Below are 25,000 nucleotides of genomic sequence, written 5' to 3' on the forward strand. Positions count from 1 at the left end.
AATACACAGATGATGTAGTTTCCAATGTATTCTTATGTGAGTGGCCCTAGGGCCATTATGCATTATCAATCTAGACTCATATAAAACCGAGAGAGATGTCACCATATGTTGAACACAGGTGTGTTCTGTAATCCAAAAAAATATTGTAATTTTTTTTGTATACACCCCTTTCCAAACTGACACACAAACACTAGGCTCTCCACACATGCCCACCAAAAAAATTATACAGGCAACACACAGATGATCGACAGACAACAGACGACCGACAGACAACAGACGATGGGGGTGATACCAGCAAAGTGGTCAAAGACCATGAGCTTTGAAGCAACTTAATTGCCTCATGCCCTGAACGATGCAGAAGCATTCAAATCAACATCCCCTCAAACACGCACAAGCAACACAATCCAGGAACATTCCAGTCAACATCCCCTCAAACACACACAAGCAACACAATCCAGGAACATTCCAGTCAACATACACTCAAACACACACAAGCAACACAATCCAAACTACTGTGTGCAGGGAGGCAAACTAAGGGTGCTAAGCGTTAACAAAGCAGCATGCATACTGAAGATAAGATGACCGTGGATGGAGGGCGTTTCTTGGGGGCCTTGGGACGCGAGGCGGTCAGGTGCGTCAGCTTGTGGGATGACGATTCCAAAGCGTCTAGTGATTCTTCTCCCTCTGCAAAATAACAACACAACAGGTAACAATGCAGGGTAAGGTGGGCACCAGTTCAAGGCAAGCAAGCAAACTTACTGCCCATTATGGCTTCTGGAATCAGGCAGAAACAAAGTAAGCACGCTGAGAAAAAGTAGAAATCTGTCCAGAATATCTTTCCATTTTGTTTTTGTGTCACAGTAAAACGTAGTACTGTGAACACAACACTGTCCCTGGACTGAAAAAGAAATATTTTGGTGTCAGAAAAACAGCAAAATGCTCTATTCAGAAAAGGCTTCTTTCAAATGGCATGTACGATCACCAGTAATCTGCATGCTGCATCATACAAAATCAGACAGAAATCATCAACGGTAAACAGGTAAAGCACAGTTCTCCATGGGTGTGCAGCCGAGATATTCATAAGATAAGAATAACTTTATTATCTCCAATTAGATAAATACTCATGTTCAAGTGTAAACACCCACATCCTTTTCCATAATGACATGGTGTATGATAATTATATTAATTTCATAAACTGATAAAACCTCTGCACTAAAACTTTTCAGAGTAGCTATTCTTACATTAGGACTACTTCCTCTTGGGATTTTATTATCCCATTCGTTCAGCAAGATAAAATCATACAGTTTTAAAGTACACCAAAGGTAGGAAGGAAGTGCAGTTAAAACTGAAGCCATACTGATATTTCACCAAGGTTCAGCAGCAGTTATCCCTGAAAAAAAAAGTTTCGGAAAAACCTACTTTGATAGTAAAATAAATATGCATGCTGATACACACACACACAAAAAAAAAAGAAAGAAAAAAAAAGGTGGTGCTACACTGTGATGCCACTTTCTCCGTGGGGAGAGCATCCTGAATTTCACAGAGACATCTGTTGTGACAAAAAGTCATTCAATACAAAAGTCATACAATACAAAATGCAATACAATACACTTACAACACAATACAATACAATACACATACAACACAATACAATGCAATACAATACAAAAATGTTCAACATCCACAAAAAACATAACAGAGTGAAAACAACACCCCAAAACATCCAACACAACCCTCCCCACCTTCCACATGGTTGGAGTCAGAGGGGGCCGAAGCCTGGTGGTTGGGGGCTGGCTCTTTGTGTCTCATCTCCACCTTCACTGCCGGAACTACAGGCTCCACAGGCTTGGGCGGCTCTGGCTTGGGGGGTGGCTCCGCGGCTTTCTGGGGTAAGCCTGGCTTCTTGCCCACCGGTGGAGGGAACATCGGCTTCTTCACGCTGCCCACAGGGGCAGTCAAGGGCTTGTCCGGAACTGGTTCTGAAGAGGACGAAGGAAAACATGGCGGGTTATCGTCATCAGCTGTTTCATGCCCTTGTAAAACAAAGCACAACAAATCACACAGAAGCAAAACAAACAAAAACACAAATAAAAAGTGAATACTGGATGACAAAAAGCTCAGAAAAAACTACAACACAGTATTACAAAAGACAATAGAAACAAACATATTCATTTTCCAGTAAAGTAAAGAAAATCTTACACACTTCTACTGTGCACAACAAATCATGAGGCAACACATGCACACCCACACACTAACACACACATGCTCATGCACACACACATTCTGAGGCAAAGCAAAATCTTTTTCCCATCACATACACACACACACACACAGGCAAAGCAAAACCTTTTTCCCCATCACATCACAAAATGCACACATACACACACACACACACTGAGGCAAAGCAAAACCTTTTCCCTATCACTTCACAAAACACACACACACACACACACACTGAGGCAAAGCAAAACCTTTTCCCTATCACTTCACAAAACACACACACACACACGCAAACACTGAGGCAAAGCAAAACTTTTTCCCCCATCACATCACAAAACACACACACACACACACACTAAGGAAAAGGAAAACCTTTCCCCATCACATAACAACACACACACACACACTGAGGAAAAGAAAAACCTTTTCCCTATCACATCACAAACTATGCCTGGAACTGTCTACATCCTTTACAAGAGAAGGCATTATTCATATCACATTGCACATACCACTTCACAAACGTGATCACAAAACCATGGTGCAGACAGGCTAAATGACACCAGTTGCTGTAGACATACAGTGGCAAACAAAGGCAATTTTCAAAACAAACCAGACAATGAAAGCAGAGCGGTGGCTTCGTGGAAATGCGCCTCAACAGGGAGTATGTATGGGTTCGAGTCCAACATATGAACCAGAATTTTTACTCCCCCTCCGCCCTCCACTAAATCTTTAGAGGTTATCAGATGAAACTGACAAACTGTGGTCCCATGTGCAGCAAGCACTTAGCACACGTAAAAGAACCCACAACACTAAAAGTCTGTAGAAAAATCTACTTTGATTGCAAACCAAATACAACTGCTGACAGAATGGAAAATGAAAGGGTGGTGCTACGCTGTAGTACTGCACTCTCCTCAGGGAGAGCAGCCCGAATTTGACACTGACTGCTCGATCGGTTATGAAAAAAGAGTCATCTGTTGCAAAAAAAACATACCTGGATCTTTCTTGGCTAGGAGGGGTTTCTCATCCAACGACTGGGTTTTTTCAGGCAGCTTGGGGTAGATGTTTTTTGCCACTGGAGGTGGTGGTTTCTTCGGAGCCTTGGCCACCTGAAACATTCCAACACAGCGAACAATGTTATACCACCAATATTTCTGTTTGGGCTTTGGACGACTGAAATATTCCTCCACAGTTAATAATGTTATACTACCAGTATTTCTGTTTTGACTTTGGATTGCTCAAATGTTCCCACATAACAAACAATGTAGCGCCACTAATATTTCTGTTTGGCATGACTGAACCTGCTAGTTAACTGTCTGAACTTGTTCAAGGCCACATAAAAGATGATTATAAAATTTCCACACAAAAAAAAAAACGAAAAAAGAAAAAGAAAAAACAAACTTGGAAGCCACTTTTCTAGTATCTCAAGTATTATCAACTACCATAACTGTTATTATGAGTTTATGTACAAGCATCATGTCATAACCCACAAGAAAACACATAATGCTATAAACATATTTTAAATAATGTATACTTTTTATGTAAGGTTATTTATACAGTGGCATTACCCAAATGCTGCAAATCTGAAGTCTCCCATACAACAACCAGTCCCTCATTCTGTAACCTGTTGCATTCTAGTACCAGCTGTCAACAGGCAACTGTCAAAGTCAGGTCACCATTAGGCTACTCATCAGAGCAGACCCTGCAATGCTGCAAATTCTTTCCAGAGGTGTTCCAAGGCGCCTGTTTAGATTAACATGTGCCGGACACCTACTGTTGGTACTAAGCCCTACCCCCCTGACAATGATAACTGCTCACATGTGAAATCAAGTAAGTGAACTCCTTGATTAAGATGATGACTGCCACTACCACCACCCCCCTCCCCATCCCCCAATGACAGTCCCCCATAAATCTTCAACACTGAGGACTTTGACAGAAACTCATCAGGAGCTTGGAAGCGGTGACGATACCAATGCAAAGCGTGCAGGGCATGAAAAGGAAAATCTGGGACAAATTTTCTGTGCTGTTATGAGGATGGAAGATGACAAGGCTTGAGGATGAAAATGATGACAACACTGCTAGGGAGATCTGCTTACAAATGATACTTAACAAACTTACATTCATGCAGATAATACACTGAACCCTGACTGAATTCTACAGGAAATGAAAAATGAATGCCTAAAGGCAGCTCTGAGTCAGCTCTACCTTGGCAGGAAGTCTGTTGTGCAAATGATTCCATGCTGGTTTCTGACTGAAGATGGGTGCTGTATATATATCACAACTACAACTACTACTCAAACGATTACATGTTTGTAAAGCGCTTAGAATTTGGTTTCTGACTGATGACAGGTGTTAAATACATATCAATACTACAACTGCTGTACTCAAATGATTCCTTGTTTGTGAAGCACTTAAGAATTTGGTCTCTGATGACAGGCGCTATATAAGTATCAATACTATGACTACTACTTTAACTCACTCTGGACGATGGAATGCTATAGTGTTCCTGACATAAGGTAGCGTTCTGGACAAAGGAACTCTACAACGGTTTCGACAATTAAAATTTTTCTATATTTTCCTCGTGGGGTAGCATAAAAATCGCAGCTACACCGGGCATTGCGAACATGTCATGGGTCAAATGGAATGTTTCTTCGTGAGGTTCCGTAACAACACACCCGCCAGTGAGCCTTTGAGTTTGGCACCCCACATGACAAGCTAATCTACATATGTATCAAAAATAGCATCACAGGCGATACAAGTGGAAAGTTTTGGAGCAAACTAGATCACGACAGCAGCTTTCTACTGCTGCTGAAGTGATTGAAATGCTTCAAACTGAAGATTTTGACATCAACGAGGATGATGAATGTTGAATAAAGTATCTGCAGTGAAGAAAGCTACCAGCAAGAAAGTACTGACAGTGACTCAGCTTCTAAGGGCTGTGAAGAGAGGGAGATAGGTGGGCATACACATGACGTGAAGAGAGGGGTCAAGTAGAGGGTCAAGTACAGTGAGTGTTATTCAGTTACTTTGTGTTTTATATCTTTTGCGATTTTTTTCCTAACCCTAACAAATGGAGGAAACTATTCGTCTGGAGTAAGTTAATGATTCCATGTCTGTGTATCACTTAAGTCTGGTCTCTGACTGAAGACAGCACTACATAAGTATCAATACTTCTACTATCACTCAAATGAATCCGTGTTTGTAAAGCGCTTAGAGTTAGGTCTTTGACTGAAGAGAGGCACTACACAGGTATAAAAAACAGTAACACTTATGCTAAGTTACATTCCAATGCTGTGAAACATGGAATATACAATCAGTTACAAAGAGAAACGTTCCGTGCCATGACCCACCTCGTCCTGAGCAGGCAGCAGCTCCACAAAGTTGTCAGGAAAGACGCCCACCTTCCCGTTTACCTCCCCCTTCCACCATCCCTCGTCCTCCAGGTGCTGGTCCAGCACACGGATGACCTCCCCTTCCTTCAGACTCAACTCGTCAGGCTGCTCAGCCACGTAGGAGTAACGCACCATCGCTCGCTCTATATCTGTGCACAGGGATGAAATAATGATGAGTATGATTAACAGTTAATCAGCAAATTTTTTCCCCCTCAAATTGATTGCTGTACAAAAACTCATTCACTAAAAATGAAGAAATGATAAATCATCTTATAACAAACTTCAAACAGACTTCATGGCGCAAAACGTGCAACTCAGTTGCTCACTCATGTACAACATACACACACACATAGCATGGATAGGACGTAATCACAAACTATCGTGGACAAAAGACACCATGCCATAAAACATGCATCTTAGTTGCTCACTCATACACAAATACATGCACACGCACAGAATCGATAGGACGAAGATACAAACTATGGTGGACAAAAGACACCATGCCATGAAACATGCAACTTAGTTACAAGCTCACAAACACACACACACACACAGACACACACAGCATGGATAGGACGCACTAACAAACTATGGTGGACATAGATATCAGTACAGCTTAAAAACATGGGTCTTCAGAGATCTGAAAGAGGCTGTGGAAGCGGTGTGTCGAACGTCAAATGAAAGCAATTCCAGATGGTTGGACCTTGAAAGGAAAGAGTACGCTGACCGAAGGATTTTACTCCGAAAGAAGGAACACAAGGAATCCAATAATCATCAGAAGAAAAGAGGTTTCGAGATGGATTGATGAAAAATATCAGAGAGATATTCATGTCCAGTGCCAGTGAGAAATGAGAAGCAAACTGAAGCGTGTAAACTAACTCAAGATTCACCTCTGGTTTTCTTGCTCTGTTTTGGGAATGAGGATAAAGAGAACATGCACACACACACACACTTTCGAGCAGAACATTAAGATACAGAGACAGAGACAGAGGAGGACACAGACAGACCGATGAAAAACATAAATTTGAAGCTGAACTTGTCTTACTGTTTTGCTTTTCTCTCTTGGACACATCTGGTGGATTCGGTGGTAGAGGTTTCTGTTCTCTGCTGTCCTGAAAACATAAATCATCGAACTGTACAATACTGTACAACTATCTCTGTCACCCCATTCACACGAAACAACTATCTCCGTCTCTCTATTCACACTGTACAACTATCTCCATCTGTCCATTCACACTGTACAGTTATCTCCATCTCTCCATTCACACTGTACAACTATCTCCGTCTGTCCATTCACACTGTACAGTTATCTCCATCTCTCCATTTACACTGTACAACTATCTCCGTCTGTCCATTCACACTGTACAGTTATCTCCATCTCTCCATTTACACTGTACAACTATCTCCGTCTCTCCATTTACACTGTACAACTATCTCCGTCACTCCATTCACACTGTACAACTATCTCTGTCTCTCCATTCACACTGTACGACTATCTCAACCATTCCATGCACTTTTTGTACTTGCACAAGTGTGATATGCCTTCTTCAATCAAGCCCTTTTCAACATTTTACAGACAGCTGAACATTTCTGAATATGATACAAGTATCATACAAAAATGCATTCATGTCCAGACAGGGTTGGGTTTTTTTTCAAACATGAATCTGAGGACTGTTTCATTTTCACTATTCATTATAAAATATATGATGACAAGATAACAATGATGCAATGGATAGAGTTTCATCCACATCACAGATCCAACAAAGCTTTGATTACACTTGATTAAAAATCATTTCTGAGGCAGTCAGACCTAACAGTGATCTGAATCTTTTTTTTCTTTTTCCGATGGCAGTTGTTTGAAAAGAACATGAACAAGCTAATATGAGCTGTTTACTGCTGTCCTCAATGCGCTCACAAAGCATGTGAACGCTGTTTCAATCCAATGACTTTTTCCTGTTGCTTCTGCAATTCTCTCAAGAGGAGATTATAAATTAATGCTGCCCCACCATGTTTACAAGGAAAATGTTGCAACATTCACAATGTTACATTTGAATGAAATCCTCCTTTTTTATAACTGTTTTTCGCAAGTGAGACTTTTTTCTCTGTTCTGTGTGTGTGTGTGTGTGTGTGTGTGTGTGTGTGCGCGCATGTGTGTGTGTGTGTCTGTGTGTGTCTGTGTCTGTGTGTGTCAGTGTCTGTGTGTGTGTCTGTGCACATGTGTGCATTTACAATACAGTCTGTGTAAAGATCTCAGCTACATCTGACTAAAATTGTGAAATCAACATTTGAAAGTTGTTGAATACATTTTCAATGATGTCACTAGTGATCTCTTTCAGTGCCAAGTCTATTCTATGCTCAGTGACAGCTATTTGCAAAGGGATGTTTTGGTCACGAGGGTAATCATTAAAATTCTTGTATACTACTAAAAGAAAGTTTACATAACATATACTTTTTTCAAAGAAAAATGAACAAACTATCCCATTATGGTAATTTCACAAAATTTACAAATCTAATTATTTTACAACAGGAAAATTCCTACAATGACATGGAAATCTCTGTCCTAGGGCACTTTTTTGCACACTGGGAGGGGACGGAAATTTCCTTCCTTTGGCACTGAAGGGGTTAATACTGACAACTGGAATAACAGGAGACCTACCAGAATGATTAAGACATGCATGCAGCTGCAACAAATTTGTATTTCTTGTATTTCTGTATTTGTATTTCTATTTCTTTTTATCACAACAGATTTCTCTGCGTGAAATTCGGGCTTCTCTCCCCAGGGAGAGTGCGTCGCTATACTACAGCAGTGCTGTTGTTATTTTCTTCGTTTTCCCACACATGGTATAAAGTGTTTTCAAACATTTCTGAAACAGCTTGTGTGTAAGCTGCCTGAAACAGCTTATGTGTACTTACACAACTTGACAAAGATAGCATAATTTCAATAATATCCTTTCCTCTCCTTCTGTCTGTCTGTTGGCAACAATCTTAACATATTTCACATGAACATTTGAAATGAAATTCCTTCCAGCTTTTTTCCTTGTTTTTTCCTATTTTTCAAGAGGGGAGGGGGGGGGGGGGGGGGGGGGGGAGAAGGGGGGGGCAAGGAGTCACAAAGCCTTTATGAGCACAAGTCACATGCCAGTTGAATTCAGATTTTCTTCCTCATAAAAAAAAAAAAAAAAAAAAAAAGTCTAAAAGCAATAACCTTTGTGAGTACAACTGAATTTCACAAACTTCCTTGTTGGCTGCAGACACTGCAACTCCATAAGTTAGCTGAAAACCCTTAGCCTTACTGTCATCAAGCCTCATTTCTTTTTGTGACAAATGTTTCTCCTTGTTTCTTCTTCGGTCCTTCTAGGCTGCAACCTCCACAGTCATGTGCATTTATAACAGAGGGCTTTGACATGTCATAGGTATTTACCAGAGGGCTTTGACATGTCATGGGTATTATTTTTACCAGAGGGCTTTGACATAGCATGGGTATCTACCATTGGGTTTTGACATGTCATGGGTATCTACTAGAGGGCTGTGACATGTCATGGGTTATCTGCTGGAGGGCTTTGACATGTCATGGGTATCTACCATTGGGCTTTGACATGTCATGGGTATCTACCATTGGGCTTTGACATGTCATGGGTATCTACTAGAGGGCTGTGACATGTCATGGGTATCTATCTACCAGAGAGCTTGGACATGTCATTAGTATCTACCATTGGGCTTTGACATGTCATGGGTATCTACTAGAGGGCTTTGACATGTCATGGGTATCAACCAGAGCTCTGTGACATGTCATAGGTATCTACCAGAGGGCTTTGACATGCCATGGGTATCAACTTGAGAGCTTTGACATGTCATGGGTATCTACCAGAGGGCTCTGACATGTCATGGGTTATCTAGCAGAGGGCTTTGACATATCATGGGTATTTATACCAGAGGGCTCTAACATGTCATGGGTTATCTAGCTGAGGGCTTTGACATGTCATGGGTTATCTAGCTGAGGGCTTTGACATGTCATGGGTATTTATACCAGAGGGCTTTGACATGTCATGGGTATTTATCAGAAGGCTTTGACTACCTGGGTCCTTTAACATGTCATGGGTATGTACGAAAAGTGTTAATGTATGACTGCTACCCTCCTCTCCCACCCCACCCCCTACACCCTCTCCCCCCCACACACCTCCCCCCCCCCCCCCACCATTTCCCAGCAGTCATACCCTGTTTTCAGGGTTATCACTGTATCAGTGTTCACCGTCAATCATTATGTCAGTCTTCACCATAACTTCCAAACAAACACGAATTTCTCTTCTTGAGATAATCAACCATTCTGCGTACCTTTTCCTCTGGCTTGGGTTTTTGCTTGCCGGTGCTCCTCAGCTGAATGGGCCCCCCCTGAAAGATGTTGCCCAGACCAATCCCCATCACCTTCTTCCCTTTGATCTCATGGAAATCAGCATCAGTATCTCCTGTAATGTACAGACTTCCTCTGTCAAGACAGTAATGAATGGCACTGATTGAGATCATTAGTAAACTACATAATGGGTAAGCATCAGGTTTAAAATAAAATGATCGCCACCATAATGGACAGATGAGAGGTTTGACAATAAGGTAATTAGCAGAAATTAATCACGGCTAACGTCTGCATTATGGACTTTGCTTGGGCAAATACAGATCTGAACCACTCTGGACACAAGACTAACATGTACATCTTCTTGGTGCACGTATCGTGCATTATGAAAAATTAATGTATAAATGAAAATAAACATACCAATTTAATTTTAAAAGAAAAAAAAAGAAGCTTCTTTGTGCAGGCTAAAAAAGAACTAAGTCACCTAACCATGTGCATTTTAGGGACAGAGATTTGAAACCATGATCACTACATAAGAATAAAAACAACAGCAACATTAAAATTGTGATTCATTATGTTTTTTTATGTTTGGACCATTCCCTGAATGGAAACAATCAAACACAGACCTAATTTTATTGGCGTACTTAATACATGTTATGCATAAACCATTAAAAACAGTGACAAAAACTATACTAAGCATTCTCATGGGAAAAAATCATAAATGTACTAAATATGAACCGAAGTCTTTTGGCTACCACAGTTTTAGTTTTTCTGCTCCTACTGTCTTGAATTTGCTGCTTGTCAGTCTTCTGCACCAAACACTCCCTCTGTTGAAATACCATCTAAAAACTCATTGGTTCTGTGGAAAGCTTTTGTTATGTTTTTCCCCACTGTGAATTTAAAATGTTTTTTACTCATGGGTGCTTGTGTGCATGGCTGAGTATGGTTAGTCACTTTTGGGCATAGCTACATGTGAATGGGTGATTGCAAGTGCAATCTTAGAGAAATGTGCTATACAAATGCCAATCGCTATACTCATTATCATCATCATCATCTAAAGAGCAAATCTAAAACTATGATCTTCTGTTCTTGGCCCATGTCTTACTGGTCACAGACAAACAGTTGCCTATGCTCATAGTGAGGCAAGTTAAAAAATGTATGATATTTTCAAAGATTGTGTATCACTATCTGAAAGAATACAACCTAATCTGTTCCATAACTCTTGGCAGTCATGCCAACATCTGGTTTTAAACAAACTGAGCTCTGACACTGCGGTATCAGATCTGCACAACAGCAAGTGGGCGCTACATAAATGCACCCAGTACAAAGAACGTTTTCCATTGAAAAAGCAAACAATAGTAAATTAACACAATATAAATACCCCCAATACAAAGATTTGTTCCCCATTATAAAAGCCAAATATAAATGCATAAGAAATATACATCACAATTATACATCTGACTCTGACCACCTGAATTCTTATGATACTGTTAACTGTTCACAAAAATATGTCAATTTTGTAGATACTGACTAGAGAGACAAGGAAACTCGTTTGGCAGGAAATCAATTGGAGGCCAAAGAGCCCTTAACATTTTTTGCCCTCTTTCTGACAGGAAACAAATCAAAATACTTCAGAATCCTCACAACATTCTCCCCACTTTTTTATTTTATTTTTTAAGTACCACACTGCAACACTGCAGTAACACCCCCCCCAATCCACCCCTACCCGCCCCCCCCCCTTCTCCCGCCCCCTCCACCCAAAAGAACAAGAACAACCCAAAACAACAACAACAAAACCAGGCAAAACAAGACAACTTCAGTCTCAAGTGGATATCAAAGCATGCAAACTGATTCATATACGCTACACAGAGTACACCAAAAACTGCATTAAGAATAAAACAAACACAAAAACAAAACAACCAACCAACTAACCACAACAGAAAGCAGCGATATACATAACTTGTCACTCACCTGCTGCCGGTTTGTTCCCATCAGCAGCAGCAGCCTGGCCCCCTCCCTCTACCCCCTCCTCCATCATCTCCACAAAGTTGGAGGGGAAGACGCCAGACTTGCCATCCAGCGACCCCTCCCACCATCCTTCCTCCACCTGCAAGCACACACTCTCAGTCCGTTAGTCACACTCACTGAGCAAGGACTTTCTCTCTCTCTCTCTCTCTTTCTTTTTTTTTTTTTTTTGCTTTAGTTTTGCAGCCCTTCTTCCGAGAGAGAGTTTCAAGTGGCACAACCCTTACACCAGCCATCATCCCAAATCCCTAACTCTAAAATTAGTTTTCCCTACAAAGACAGCATTCTGGTATCAACAAATATAGAATTATGACAGACTTCTCTGTTGTTGTTTTAAAAAAAAAAAATCATTTCATGACACTAATACATATTTAGTAATTAATTAAACATTATGACAATGCATATTTTCAGTTTCGAGGATGTGTCAAATCAAAAAGAGTGGACTGATCTATTCCACACCTGCTGTAAAAATTATTTAAAATTTTTTTTTTTTAAATAAAGGAAAAAGAAAAGGAGCAAGTGCCGGACCTTCAAATAAACCTCATTGTGCTGCTCAGGCCTACATCCAATTAAAACCATCGGTCATAACAGAGAGCCCGACACACCACATTCAGCCCACCACACAATTCCATAGCAGCATCTGCTATCAGTTTTATCAGTCACGCAATTCAATACCAGCATTGTTTTATCGATTTTATCCATCACACAATTCAATACCAGCATTCTTTTATCAGTTTTATCCGTCAAACAATTCGATATCTGCATCGTTTCATCAGTTTTATCAGTCACACAATTCAATACCTGATTTGTTTTATCGGTTTTATCAGTCACACAATTCAATACCAGCATTGTTTTATCGGTTTTATCAGTCACACAATTCAATACCAGCATTGTTTTATCGGTTTTATCAGTCACACAATTCAATACCTGATTTGTTTTATTGGTTTTATCAGTCACACAATTCAATACCTGCATTGTTTTATTGGTTTTATCAGTCACACAATTCAATACCTGCATTGTTTCACACAATTCAATACCAGCATTGTTTTATTGGTTTTATCAGTCACACAATTCAATACCTGATTTGTTTTATTGGTTTTATCAGTCACACAATTCAATACCTGATTTGTTTTATCGGTTTTATCAGTCACACAATTCAATACCTGCATTGTTTCACACAATTCAATACCTGCATTGTTTTATCGGTTTTATCAGTCACACAATTCAATACTTGATTTGTTGTATCTGTTTCATCTGTCACACTATTTGATTCCTGCAATCTTGTATCAGTTTCATCAGTCACATTGTTTGAATCCTGCTTTGCTTTATTGATCTTGTCAGCTTTAAGTCGGTCAGCGACCCTCTTCCACATGGCACTGTTTTACGGAGTGAAGTTCGCCTCGCTAAATGGCTCTCAGCTTTTGATACCCACTCGTTACTGTCACCACTCGTAAACACAATATCATTTCCTGTTCGGTGTGAACTGGTTTTTGTGTGCTTGTGTTGAGTGTGTGTCTTTGGTGAATGTGTGTGTGTGTGCGCGCGCGCGCGCGTGCATGTGCTTATTTTTGTCTACATGAGTGTTCATGTGCCTAATTGTATTCATGGGTGTATATTATATATATGACTGCAAATGAATATCTTTTCACATACGTGTGCACACATGCATATGTGTTCATATCTGTGCGTGCATATGTGCATGCATGCATGCGTGTGTGTGTGTGTGTGTGTGTGATTCATGTGTGTGTGACATACATGCATAAATGGGAGTGCGTTTGTGTGTGTTTGTGCATGTGTGTGTGTGTGTGTGTGTGTGTGTGTGTGTATGTGTGTGTGTGTGTGACATGCGTGCACACACACACACCCCTTTCATATGTTTGCGTATCTGCTTGCACACAATCAATTCAAACTGGAAACGTACGACAATACAAAAGAGGGACTGATGAGAAGATAAGGAAAAGAAGGCGCAGAATGACTAACAGTGCTTTCAACTCCCTGCACAGACAACCATTGCAACAGGAAATGTCTGTCTACAGAGGCATGCTGATCAGTGCACCCATTACAATCCACATGAAAGGTTCTGGCCCATGGCGAACTACAATGAAAACACCAAAGAGACCTTTATAAGGAAGTCATGTGCATGCTAACAGCAAGTGATGGTTGTGGAGAAACACTCCCTCTTACAGGCTCTGGGGTGATGAGACGCAAGGAAGTGAAACCAATTTAATAATAATAACAATGATAATAATAATAATAGTAATGATAATAATAACAAACATAAATATTTCTTTTGCGCCCACCCAGATTATCTGCTCCTGGCCCATGACTGAAGAACAATTCATATACTTCACAAAGTCAAACTCATACACCCACACACATGCACACACTCACACACATACACTCCCGCACACATTCACACACGAGACACCCTCTCCCCACACCCCTCTACACACACAGAGAGCTCTGTCAAACAGGCTGTCTTTGTCAAGTGGCTTTTCAATCATTCTTCCCTGTCCTTTTCACTTTTTCCTTTTAATGTTCACATATGTGTGTGCCTGGCTCAGCAGTAATCTTGTGAAATCTGAACGACTCATTTAAAGGGTAGCATTATAGATGTTATGGCTCTTGCGTTTGAAAACTTCAAGCACTCCATTTCACATGATATACAGTACTCTAACAATGACAGTTGGCATTCTGCTTTTGTGACGTAACATTTGAAAACTGTATGTATATATATATATATATATATATATATATATATATATATATATATATATATATATAGATAGATAGATAGATAGATAGATAGATAGATATACACATATATACAACCCAAGTCTCAACTGAAAGGACAGATGCATGGAATGGTACGCTGTGAAAAGGAAAAGGTAAGTTAATAAAACAAACGACACACACAAATACAGATACATGTACATGGGGCACCTCAGCGTGCATACACACACACATACACACATGCGTGCGCGCACACACACACACACACACATGCGCACGCACACACACATACATACACACACATAATGCATGCACATAAATATATACACAGGCAAAAATGAATGCGCATGTAGCAAAAACAACCACCAAAATGACCATACTATGTAACTATTTGAAGTTTGACTTACTACACAAAATGCCTAAACTAGTTATCTGAAACATGGCTTGATACATGTCTGTCTTTGCCTTCAACTAACTGGCAAGGGCTTACTCAACAGTTCAAGGAGTTTGTAACCATCCATCAGTAAACTGTCAGGCATTACTCCAATCAATGTTTCAACCCTTTCTCTTTCCATCCAGGTATGTCTCACTGCTTCAGTCTTGTTACTGGCTTCCAAGAAGCAGCTTTAGTTTGGGAAGTGTCCAAGGAATTCTATGAACATGCCAAAATGTTACAACATAATGTGTTTTTAGATATTTTGTAATCTGTTGCACTATACCTTGGTGCTTCCATAGAAAAAATAAATTCAATTAGATATATGTGTTTTTTTCTGTGTTTTCCCCCCCTCCCCTGTGTGTGTGTGTGTGTGTGTGTGTGTGTGTGTGTGTGTGTGTGTGTGTGTGTGTGTGTGTGTGTGTGTTCAATGTACTTAATTAGTTATCTTCATCAGTTCCATCATTTAATCCAACATTTACAAACAAAAAAAAGTAGTTAGTAAATTAGTTAATATGTAAATTTGTGTGAATCTCTGTGTAAGAATACTATTTGTGTGTGTACATTTTGTGCTTGGGAGTGAACAATGTTGGTCCATAATCTGACTGTGTGTGATGTGGAGGAGAGGCAGGTACAGGAGAGGTGAAACGGGGGCAGGAAGCAGTATGGAGACAAGGGGGGCTACGTAGTCAATGTGATTAATTTTGTGTGTGGGAGGGTGAGTGTGTGAATGCAAACAGAGGAGAGAATACATGCATATGAAAAAAAAAAATTACCGTGTTATGTAATCTGTTTTTCTTTTTCTTTTTTTTTTGTGAAACACAGTATTTCGAAGTTTTAATTAAAAAAAACACACCAAAACTGATCATCTTAGGCCATACATGGTGGTACAGGAAAAGGATTTGAAAAAGAGGAAAGAACTATGGGAGAAGAAAGTGTGTTTGTAAGGAGTCACTGCTCAAGTTGGCAGACACATACCACTCCTATCCACACCCTAACTCCCCTGCCCCACTCCCATCCATAACCCCACCCACATACATGAAAAGACATAAAATTGAGGACTGCTACTGCATTATCCCTATCAACACTGACCTTTGGTCATCTTTGATTAAAATTGTTCCTGAAACTGAAATTACACAGCTGCGTATCAGTTTGTCCATTCACTTTAAAAACTGGGTGGAATAAAAAGAAGGAAAAAGTTGAATCCAACTGTTAATTTTCTTTGTAATCCCAAACTCTGCTCAAAACTCATCAACTGCAATACATTACACCAGTCCTGGTGTGATGTTTTTTAATGGATCGCACAGACCTACAAAGCTTCTGTTCAGGCTTTTGTCTTTCCTGGAACGTTTTCTTTTGTGGCTAATCACCAGGCTGCAGATTCTTGGCAGCTGTTTTCCAATTCTTTTTAAAATACAGGTTACATACTCCCGCTTCATGCAACCCAAAAGTAAAATCTGTCAAAGTACTTTGATAAAAGATCAATAACCAATCTTATTCGTAACTTGAGTGTTAGCCAAAATAACAATACAAAATAATAAATCATTCATTTTACCTCAAAATGTTTCAAGCAGGTTAAGAACTGGCTGCATCAGTAATCTGAGTGTAAGCTAAAATAACCAGGCAAAATAAAAAAAATCATTCATTTTGCCTCAAAATGTTTCAAGCAGGCTAAGAACAGGCTGTCAATGTGTGTACAAGGATATGAAACATGTATTGTGAGACAATTTTCAGATGGGTACATTGAGGACTTACCAAACACAAACAATTCTAGTTTAAACAATGAAAAAAAACCACTTTCATGTTTTGAGGAAAACAATCAGCAGTAAAGGAGACCTGTGTTATGTTCCCCTTCCTTATCTCCCACGACCCCCTCAACACAGACACTTCCTGTGTGAAAGCGAACACATACAAAGATATATATGATCATATCTTGATTCCTTTCTAATCAAGCGAATCCTTGATGCTCTCAATAAAGTGCTCTTTGTATGTAGGTGAGTGAGTGAGTGAGTGAGTGTGCATGTGTATGTGTGTGCGTGTGTGCGTGCATGGTGTGTGTGTGTGTGTGTGTGTGTGTGTGTGTGTGTGTGTGTGTGTGTGGCATCTGTGTGTGTACCCATGTGACTGCATCTGTGCACAAGAGTGCATGTGCTTTGCTTTCACTATTCTTCTGAAAACTAGTTTATCCCTTTGATTCCCAGAATCACTTGTAATTTTTTTGCCAAAAAAACAAAAACCTCACTAAAAAAAAAAAAGTCACAAAATTCAACTTTATTTCAAGTATTCAAACATGTATGAAACAAAATTTACTGAAGGAAAATGAATGGAGAATATGATTATAATATTTTCAAAGTTAACAGGATGAAATGACACAATCAAAACCACAGTTTTTGGAGAAAAAATACCCCCCACAACCACACATTTAACAATATCACAGAATATTACAACACATTCACATACACACACTCACACACACTGTAAACAATATTTCAGCTTCAAGTGTTAATCAAGGGGCTTCAAAGCAAGACAGTCACCAGTTGCAAAAATATGATAATGACAAGACCAATTACTGTTATTAGTGTTAATTATGCGGTGACCCCTGAACTGCAGCTGAAGCCACGGTCAGGAGGTGACAGGCTTAAAGTGAAACTTCTACATCACATTTCCAGCGTGGTTTATGCAGGTAACAGTATAATATAGACAGAACCCATGGATATGAGGTATTGCCTTTTCAAATATCCAGTTAACTTTCTGTTCTGCTGTTTCTGACTTGGCTGAGGCAACGTAACATCATACACACCTGTCACAGGGTAATGACATGACACACAGGTAGCGTACTAATTATAATAATGTTACACTGAAATAATTCTTTCTTTTTTTAAAATCAATAACATTATAACTATAACTATAACTATAACTATATATATATATATATATATAAAAACTTTCCCACTCCATTTACATCAAACACTGTACTCTAGATTTCACTTTGATTAAGATTAAGAGACAAGTTCAGAAAAATGATAGCCTACACAGCATACACCCCCCACACACACACCTCTGCCCCCAACCAAAGCATGCAAACAAGTCACAAACACAATGGCACATTCACATTTTGCTCCATCATTAAATAACTCTCAAATCTATCATGAAATCAACTCTCAGTTCTTTGACACTGAAAGTGATTTTCAACTTTAAGGGGGAAAATGCTAACATCTGAAAAAAATATGCTTGTAATGATTTACATTAAATTAGATCTTAATCTATAAATTTACTTCATCTTAGACTCTTTGAGCAGATTAGAAAAAAAATATAAATACAGCACCAAATCAAATAAATAATTTTGCTGAAGATGCCAATACAAAAGGACAAAGAAGATGATGCTTTTCTGCCCAAACTATCTATCATGACAATTATCCAGCACTGGTTGAACAGCATCCATTCACTTACCTCTCTGATGAAGTCCAGTATCTGTCCAACAGTCAGATCCAGTTCATCCTCGTTCTCAGCTTTGTAGTCAAACATCACTTTACATCTTTTTGTTTTCTCTGAAACAGATACCATTGCAAACACTGGCTGTATTGTAATGCACTGTACTGTATACCACTTATCAGCAGCAGGCAACCTGAAGCACGTGACAAAAGACCCTTGCTAGTCCCAGTTTCCTGTATTTATAGGGTCACTTGACACACCCCTGATAAATAAAGATATGAAGTGACATGTTGCCACACCTCATCCCACCACACTTCTTCCTCTGTTCTTTTTTTTTTTTTCTTAACAAGGAAAATGAAAATTTCCTACCCTAGGCCCCTTCTATATGAGCTTATCCTGCACTTTGGACTTCAGCTAGCACATAACTGTATCAATCTTTTCTTGCTATTATGTTTTTTTGGGGGGTTGTTTTTTTTTGTTTTTGTTTTTTTTCCCTGACAGCTGGAAATTATTGTATAAAAAAGCATCTTTCTGCTTATTCTACATTGCTCATTAAAGAAAATGTATTCATTCATTTATTCATTCAAAGATGAAGCACACACACACGTTTGCTTCAGGTGTATTTTTCATTTTCTTGAAAAAAGAAGTCCTGCTGATGAACTGAACATATGTAAGTACAGGCACCGATACACACTGTGACACACTAACAAACTCACTTCTTTTGTTCTTCAAATTAATGAATAATAAATGATCAACACACACACACACACACACACACAGTGACACACATTACCACATACAAAAACAACAACAACACAAAACTACCAAACAACCAACAAAGCAAAACAAACAACACTGAACACATAAACAATACAGCACACAAACAAATCAATGAATATAAGCAAACAATAATAATAATGCAACGAATGCAACAAAAGAAGTAAAATTCCGAGTTCCCCAAAACCCATATTGAGGAAAGAATGCAGAAATTGTGGAATGGATGGATGAGGGGATGAAAGAAGTAAAAATAATTCAAAGAAAAGAAAAGATCCTTTATGGGCGTGACCAAACCATGTGGTCATGCTATCATATTTTATTTTTATTGTTATTTATTTTTATTTATTTATTTATTTACTTTTTTGTGTTATTTTTACTTTATTTATTTTATTTTATTTATTTTTATTTATTTATTTATTTATTTTTCTTCTCAAGGCATGACTAAGTGTGTTGGGTTACGCTGCTGGTCAGGCATCTGCTTGGCAGATATGGTGTAGCGTATATGGATTTGACCGAACACAGTCACGCCTCCTTGAGCTACTGATACTGATACCTTTGCGCTTCTGCATGACGGAGCCCTGCGCTCCAGGCATGGGGACCCCGTCCTTGAACTTGTTGGCCAGCTCACGCACAGACTTCCTCTGGGTCGCTTCCCGTTTCCCCTCTTTCGGAGAGCTCTTGGTTTTTAACTGTGTCACAAAGTCAATGCACCATTTCTGGTCAGATTTAATTTTTCAGGGAGTTTTCAAAGCGTGTGGACTGATGCATATATATATATCAGAGAGGCAAGTGAATGTATCCTGTTCAACCAGTATATCTTTGTTCTTTTGTATAACATATCTATTTCTCTATCTATCTATCTATATATTTTACACCACATCTGCATGAAAAGAATATTTATTATAAAAAAAATAAAAAATTAAAAAAATAAAAAAAAGAAAGAAAAAAACCAGATGCCTGACCTTCCCATAAAATCAACATACTTACAAGTCCGGCTTAGTCTAATAGCCTATCCTAGCAATATGCCAATAGCAGCATTCTTTTTTCAAAGATTTTGTAAATAGATATTTAAACAACTTACAATATGCATATACGGATCAAGGTATTCAAAATGAAAACAACAACAAAAAAATCCCCCCAACCCCACCCCCCAATTTAACACAAAATACTTCACTCATAACCGGTTACCAACAAGACAACATATACAGTTACTTATTTCATTTCTTAAAATCAATGATTCTTTGTAATTTTGTAGTTGTTTTTACTTTATGAATATCAAAAACATATATTTACTAATTTAGTTAAATATTGACCTTTAATGTACCTTTATATTCAATTTTGTTTACTTGTTCATTTATTATATAATTTTATTCAATGTGTTTTGAATAAAATAAATGAATGGATACATGTATACATATGGATCAGTCTGCATGCATTGATGTCTCCTTGATACTGAAAATAAGCACGGCTAAGAACAGTTGGCAATCTGATTTCAAATAATTAATCACTCAGACTGTCTTAGTGTCTGTTAGTATTAATTACTTCACTTGCAATCAGCGTAAAATTATGTAAAATTCATCCCAGTTTCACTTTGCATTTGAGACCTCATAAATCTTCATTAAAAAAATATATATATACTGACCTAGAAAATCTTTCAAAACAAAGCTCACTCCTACATATGATTTTGTATTGTATTGTATTGTATTTCTTTTTATCAAAACAAATTTCTCTGTGTGAAATTCGGGCTGCTCTCCCCAGGGAGAGCGCGTCGCTACACTACAGCGCCACCCATTTTTTTGTATTTTTTCCTGCATGCAGTTTTATTTGTTTTTCCTATCGATGTGGATTTTTCTACAGAATTTTGCCAGGAACAACCCTTTTGTTGCCGTGGGTTCTTTTACGTGCGCTAAGTGCATGCTGCACACGGGACCTTGGTTTATCGTCTCATCCGAATGGCTAGCGTCCAGACCACCACTCAAGGTCTAGTGGAGGGGGAGAAAATATCGGCGGCTGAACCATGATTCGAACCAGCGCGCTTCCTAGGCGGACGCGTTACCTCTAGGCCATCACTCCACTTAAGTGGATTTAGTTTCATTTCCAGTAATATACCATACAGTGCAGATGTTGGACAAAGGTAGGCAAACAGGTTTGTGAACAACTGGAAGTCTGTCAGAAAAATTTGGGCCCCAGCTAACAGTAACGCCCCAATTTTAACGCAAATTAGTTTACTGATTAGATTACCCATCATGACGGGCACAATAGCCGAGTGGTTAAAGCGCTGGACTTTCAATCTGAGGGTCCCATGTCCAAATCTCAGTAACAGTGCCTGGTGGGTAAAGGGTGAAGATTTTTCTTATCTCCCAGGTCAACATATGTGCAGACCTGCTAGTGCCTGAACCCCCTTCATGTGTATACGCAAGCAGAAGATCAAATACGCATGTTGAAGATCATATGATCCATGCCAGCATTCGGTGGGTTATGGAAACAAGAAAATACCCAGTATGCACACCTCTGAAAACAGAGTATGGCTGCCTACATGGCGGGGTAAAAACAGTCATACATATAAAAGCCCACTTGTGAACATGATACGAGTGAACGTGGGAGTTGCAGCCCAAGAACAAAGAAGAAGAAAATACCCATCCACTGCAGAGAAGAAGTCAAATATACTGAACAAAACAGAACACTTTTTAAAAATGTTTTCTTACCTTGACAAAGTTGTCTGGGAACATGCCTTTCCTCCCTCCAAGCTCTCCTTCCCACCACCCCCCTTCAGCAGTCACCACATTCTTGATGACGTCGCCCACTTTCAGTGTCAGCTCGTCATCCTGTTCCGCTTCGTAATCGTACTCCACCACAGCCTCTGCTCCACAGAAATAATAATGGATACTGTTAAGTGTTATATAGCAGTATGTTCAGAAAACAGGTGTCACGTTTATGATATATATACTCACCAAAATGTACCGAGCAAACTATTATATATTCACACATTCATAAACACAATGCATACAAATGATACATAACCCCTGTATATATATGCATGCATTCAAACATATAAACCTGCCCCCTCCCCTTCACCCCCACACCTCCCAACAATTATGACAGACAGAAGAACCTTTTTTTTTTCTTTTTTTAAAACAACATTTCACTGATTACAAATCCCAGGCATGTTTAATAAATATGTAATTTGTTTTACAACTTCTCATGAATCAAAATCTCAGGTGATCAAATGCTAAATCCCACCACCAACTGTGAAAGTTTTCTGATGGAGCAACAACTCACATTCATTTTCATCTGTTCTTAAAAAAACAACATTATTTTTCTTCTATATTCTTCATGGACAGGCTTTTACACACACACACACACACACACATACACACACAATATGTGTACAGTATACACCACACAAACACACACACACACAGTGACACATACAGTACACACACACACACATACACATGTATGTATGATTCACCAATTCAACCTGTCACTTAGGCACTATGCACAGTTCCTTGCATGGGTTAAGTGTATTATCAACTGTTCCTAATCAATAATAAATCTAATCATTACGATTCATGCAATGACACATATCATAAGGATTGTTGTCCCCTGTCTGTATGTGCATGCATTCAGCTATTCAGTCTTTTGTGATTATGTTTCATATCTGAACCCAAATGGATTCTGAAATAAATTTTCTGAATCACTAATTTTAGCATTAAAAAAGAAACCACATATCAGTAATTCACTGTTTGTAAATTAAAATGTCAATAAAATAAAAGGCATTCTCAGACACAACAGGAGAAAGTTTTCCCCTGACTGCTAAATTCTAAATAAAATAATCACATTCACAAGCATAGTACATTGGAGTAAACCTGATCAGCTATCAATTCCATCTAAGTCTTTTCAGCCAGCTCAAACCAAGGAAAGAACGTTAACAGCATTGCTAAAAAAACAAACAAAAAAAACCCCACCAAAGAAATGGGTTGATTCAATACATTAAAAGTATTGACACTACTATTAATAATGATAGGGTTTTAGACTTCTCTGGCTCCAATAAACTTTGGGTGCTTACAAATTTTATATATTATGACATGAAACATTTTACAGTGATAAATGATGAAGATAATGCTACATAGCACACACATTATTTATCTGTGACTAAATAAGCACACACAGAGACATGCTCACAAATGGACATGTCATTGTTACACTTAAAACCTCCCTCCTGGCCCCCACCCTCAAAACAAAAAAATAAAAACAAACCAACCAGAACAAAAGAAAAAAAAAGAAAAAGAGAGAAATAAATAAACAAATAAATAGCTGTAGATAAAGTGCATTTTACATGAAGACTTGAAAGATGACATACACCGTGCATGATGGACAAAACAGGGGAGCTTGGAAGAAACTTTTTTTTAATTTTTTTTTTACAGCTCTGTAATATATCTGGGGCAAGAAAACGTTTAATGACCCGTACGGGTGTTCACTGCTCACTTTTAGGTAGGTGCTCCAACTGGGGAGGTGCACCTTATATATGTTACAATGCATGATTCCAAATTCAACCGAAATAAATCAAGTGATGACCAAGAAGGACTCATCAGGTTTGCCATCCCTGGTTGCCATGCTCCCTGGCTGCCATGCATTTGGGTAAATTTTCTCCTAAACTAGAAACAGGGCTCACAAATCTTACATGGCGGCCATGCATGTGGGTAAATCCTCCCTTCAAGTTCAACTAGCAACAGGAATCACAAATCTTACAGAGTACACAATGCTTACGCTTTCCAGCACTGTACCTGCAGTATGGCCAAATGAATCTTTCTCACTTAAAACTGCAGACTCCTGACCCCTTTTGAGTCCAGTTTGTGGTATACATTCTTTTTTAATTCTTTCATAAGCCCCTTAGTGTCAAAATGGGGCGTCCCTCCCTCTCCCAAGGCCAGACAAGGTTATAGATATAAACATACTTAACTATAGGGAGTTTACAGCCTCGGCACGCTTCCATGCTGTATTGATACAGAAATATGCACAAAATTGTCAAAATATACTGGTCGTTCCTCAAAATTACATGTGGACACATCCAGAAATACTGTAGAAGTTAGTTCCCTTTCTTTGCAGTTTGTGCACGCACACGCACACGCGCGCGCGCACACACACACACACACAGATATATATATATATATATATATATATATATATATATATATATATATGCATATGAATGTGAAAACCATTTAAATGAGACCAATGTTGACATCAAACCAATGCTCAGGTGCAGGACTAACGGTGAAGAGATTAACCCCTTTAATTTCCCTATCCTGTCCTCAAGTACCTCATACACCAGAATTTCCTCTGATTATCATTAATGTCCTTCACCTTAAATCACATCATCACTCTTCCTCTCAAATATGAAGCCTCTAAATCTTTTCCATGTTTTCAATTTGGATTCAAATACAGTCTCTAGGACCTCCTTAGCCAGACAAAACTTATTTACTTTTTAAAAAATATTTTTAATTCACCACTTAATGGATGACAACATTGAATATGTAATCAAGTTACACATGGAAAACTTGTATTTTTCTGTTTGTGTCATACTGATGCTTCTGTGTAAATTTGTCCTTACATATTTGTCTCTTCTGTGCTGTCCATTAAAAT

At 38.8% G+C, this 25,000-nt stretch overlaps 1 protein-coding gene across 2 annotated transcripts in view; it reads right to left on the minus strand.

The window, feature by feature from the left end:
- Positions 1-25,000, minus strand: part of LOC143282869 (SH3 domain-containing kinase-binding protein 1-like) — a 46,611-nt gene that overhangs the window by 20,721 nt on the left and 890 nt on the right. Inside the window, exons 2-11 of one of the 2 annotated variants that reach the window (XM_076588732.1) lie at positions 22,060-22,214; positions 19,908-20,043; positions 18,596-18,693; positions 11,926-12,061; positions 9,942-10,072; positions 6,655-6,721; positions 5,568-5,758; positions 3,212-3,326; positions 1,743-1,979; positions 584-684 (exon numbers count right to left, since the gene is read on the minus strand). In XM_076588732.1, coding sequence (XP_076444847.1) covers positions 584-684; positions 1,743-1,979; positions 3,212-3,326; positions 5,568-5,758; positions 6,655-6,721; positions 9,942-10,072; positions 11,926-12,061; positions 18,596-18,693; positions 19,908-20,043; positions 22,060-22,214 — 1,367 coding nt within the window. Of the gene's footprint in view, positions 1-568; positions 685-1,742; positions 1,980-3,211; positions 3,327-5,567; positions 5,759-6,654; positions 6,722-9,941; positions 10,073-11,925; positions 12,062-18,595; positions 18,694-19,907; positions 20,044-22,059; positions 22,215-25,000 lie in introns of both variants that reach the window. The other variant, XM_076588731.1, reaches the window with a different exon arrangement.

The sequence above is a fragment of the Babylonia areolata genome, chromosome 6 (assembly GCF_041734735.1).
Source record: "Babylonia areolata isolate BAREFJ2019XMU chromosome 6, ASM4173473v1, whole genome shotgun sequence".
NCBI lineage: Eukaryota > Metazoa > Mollusca > Gastropoda > Neogastropoda > Buccinidae > Babylonia > Babylonia areolata.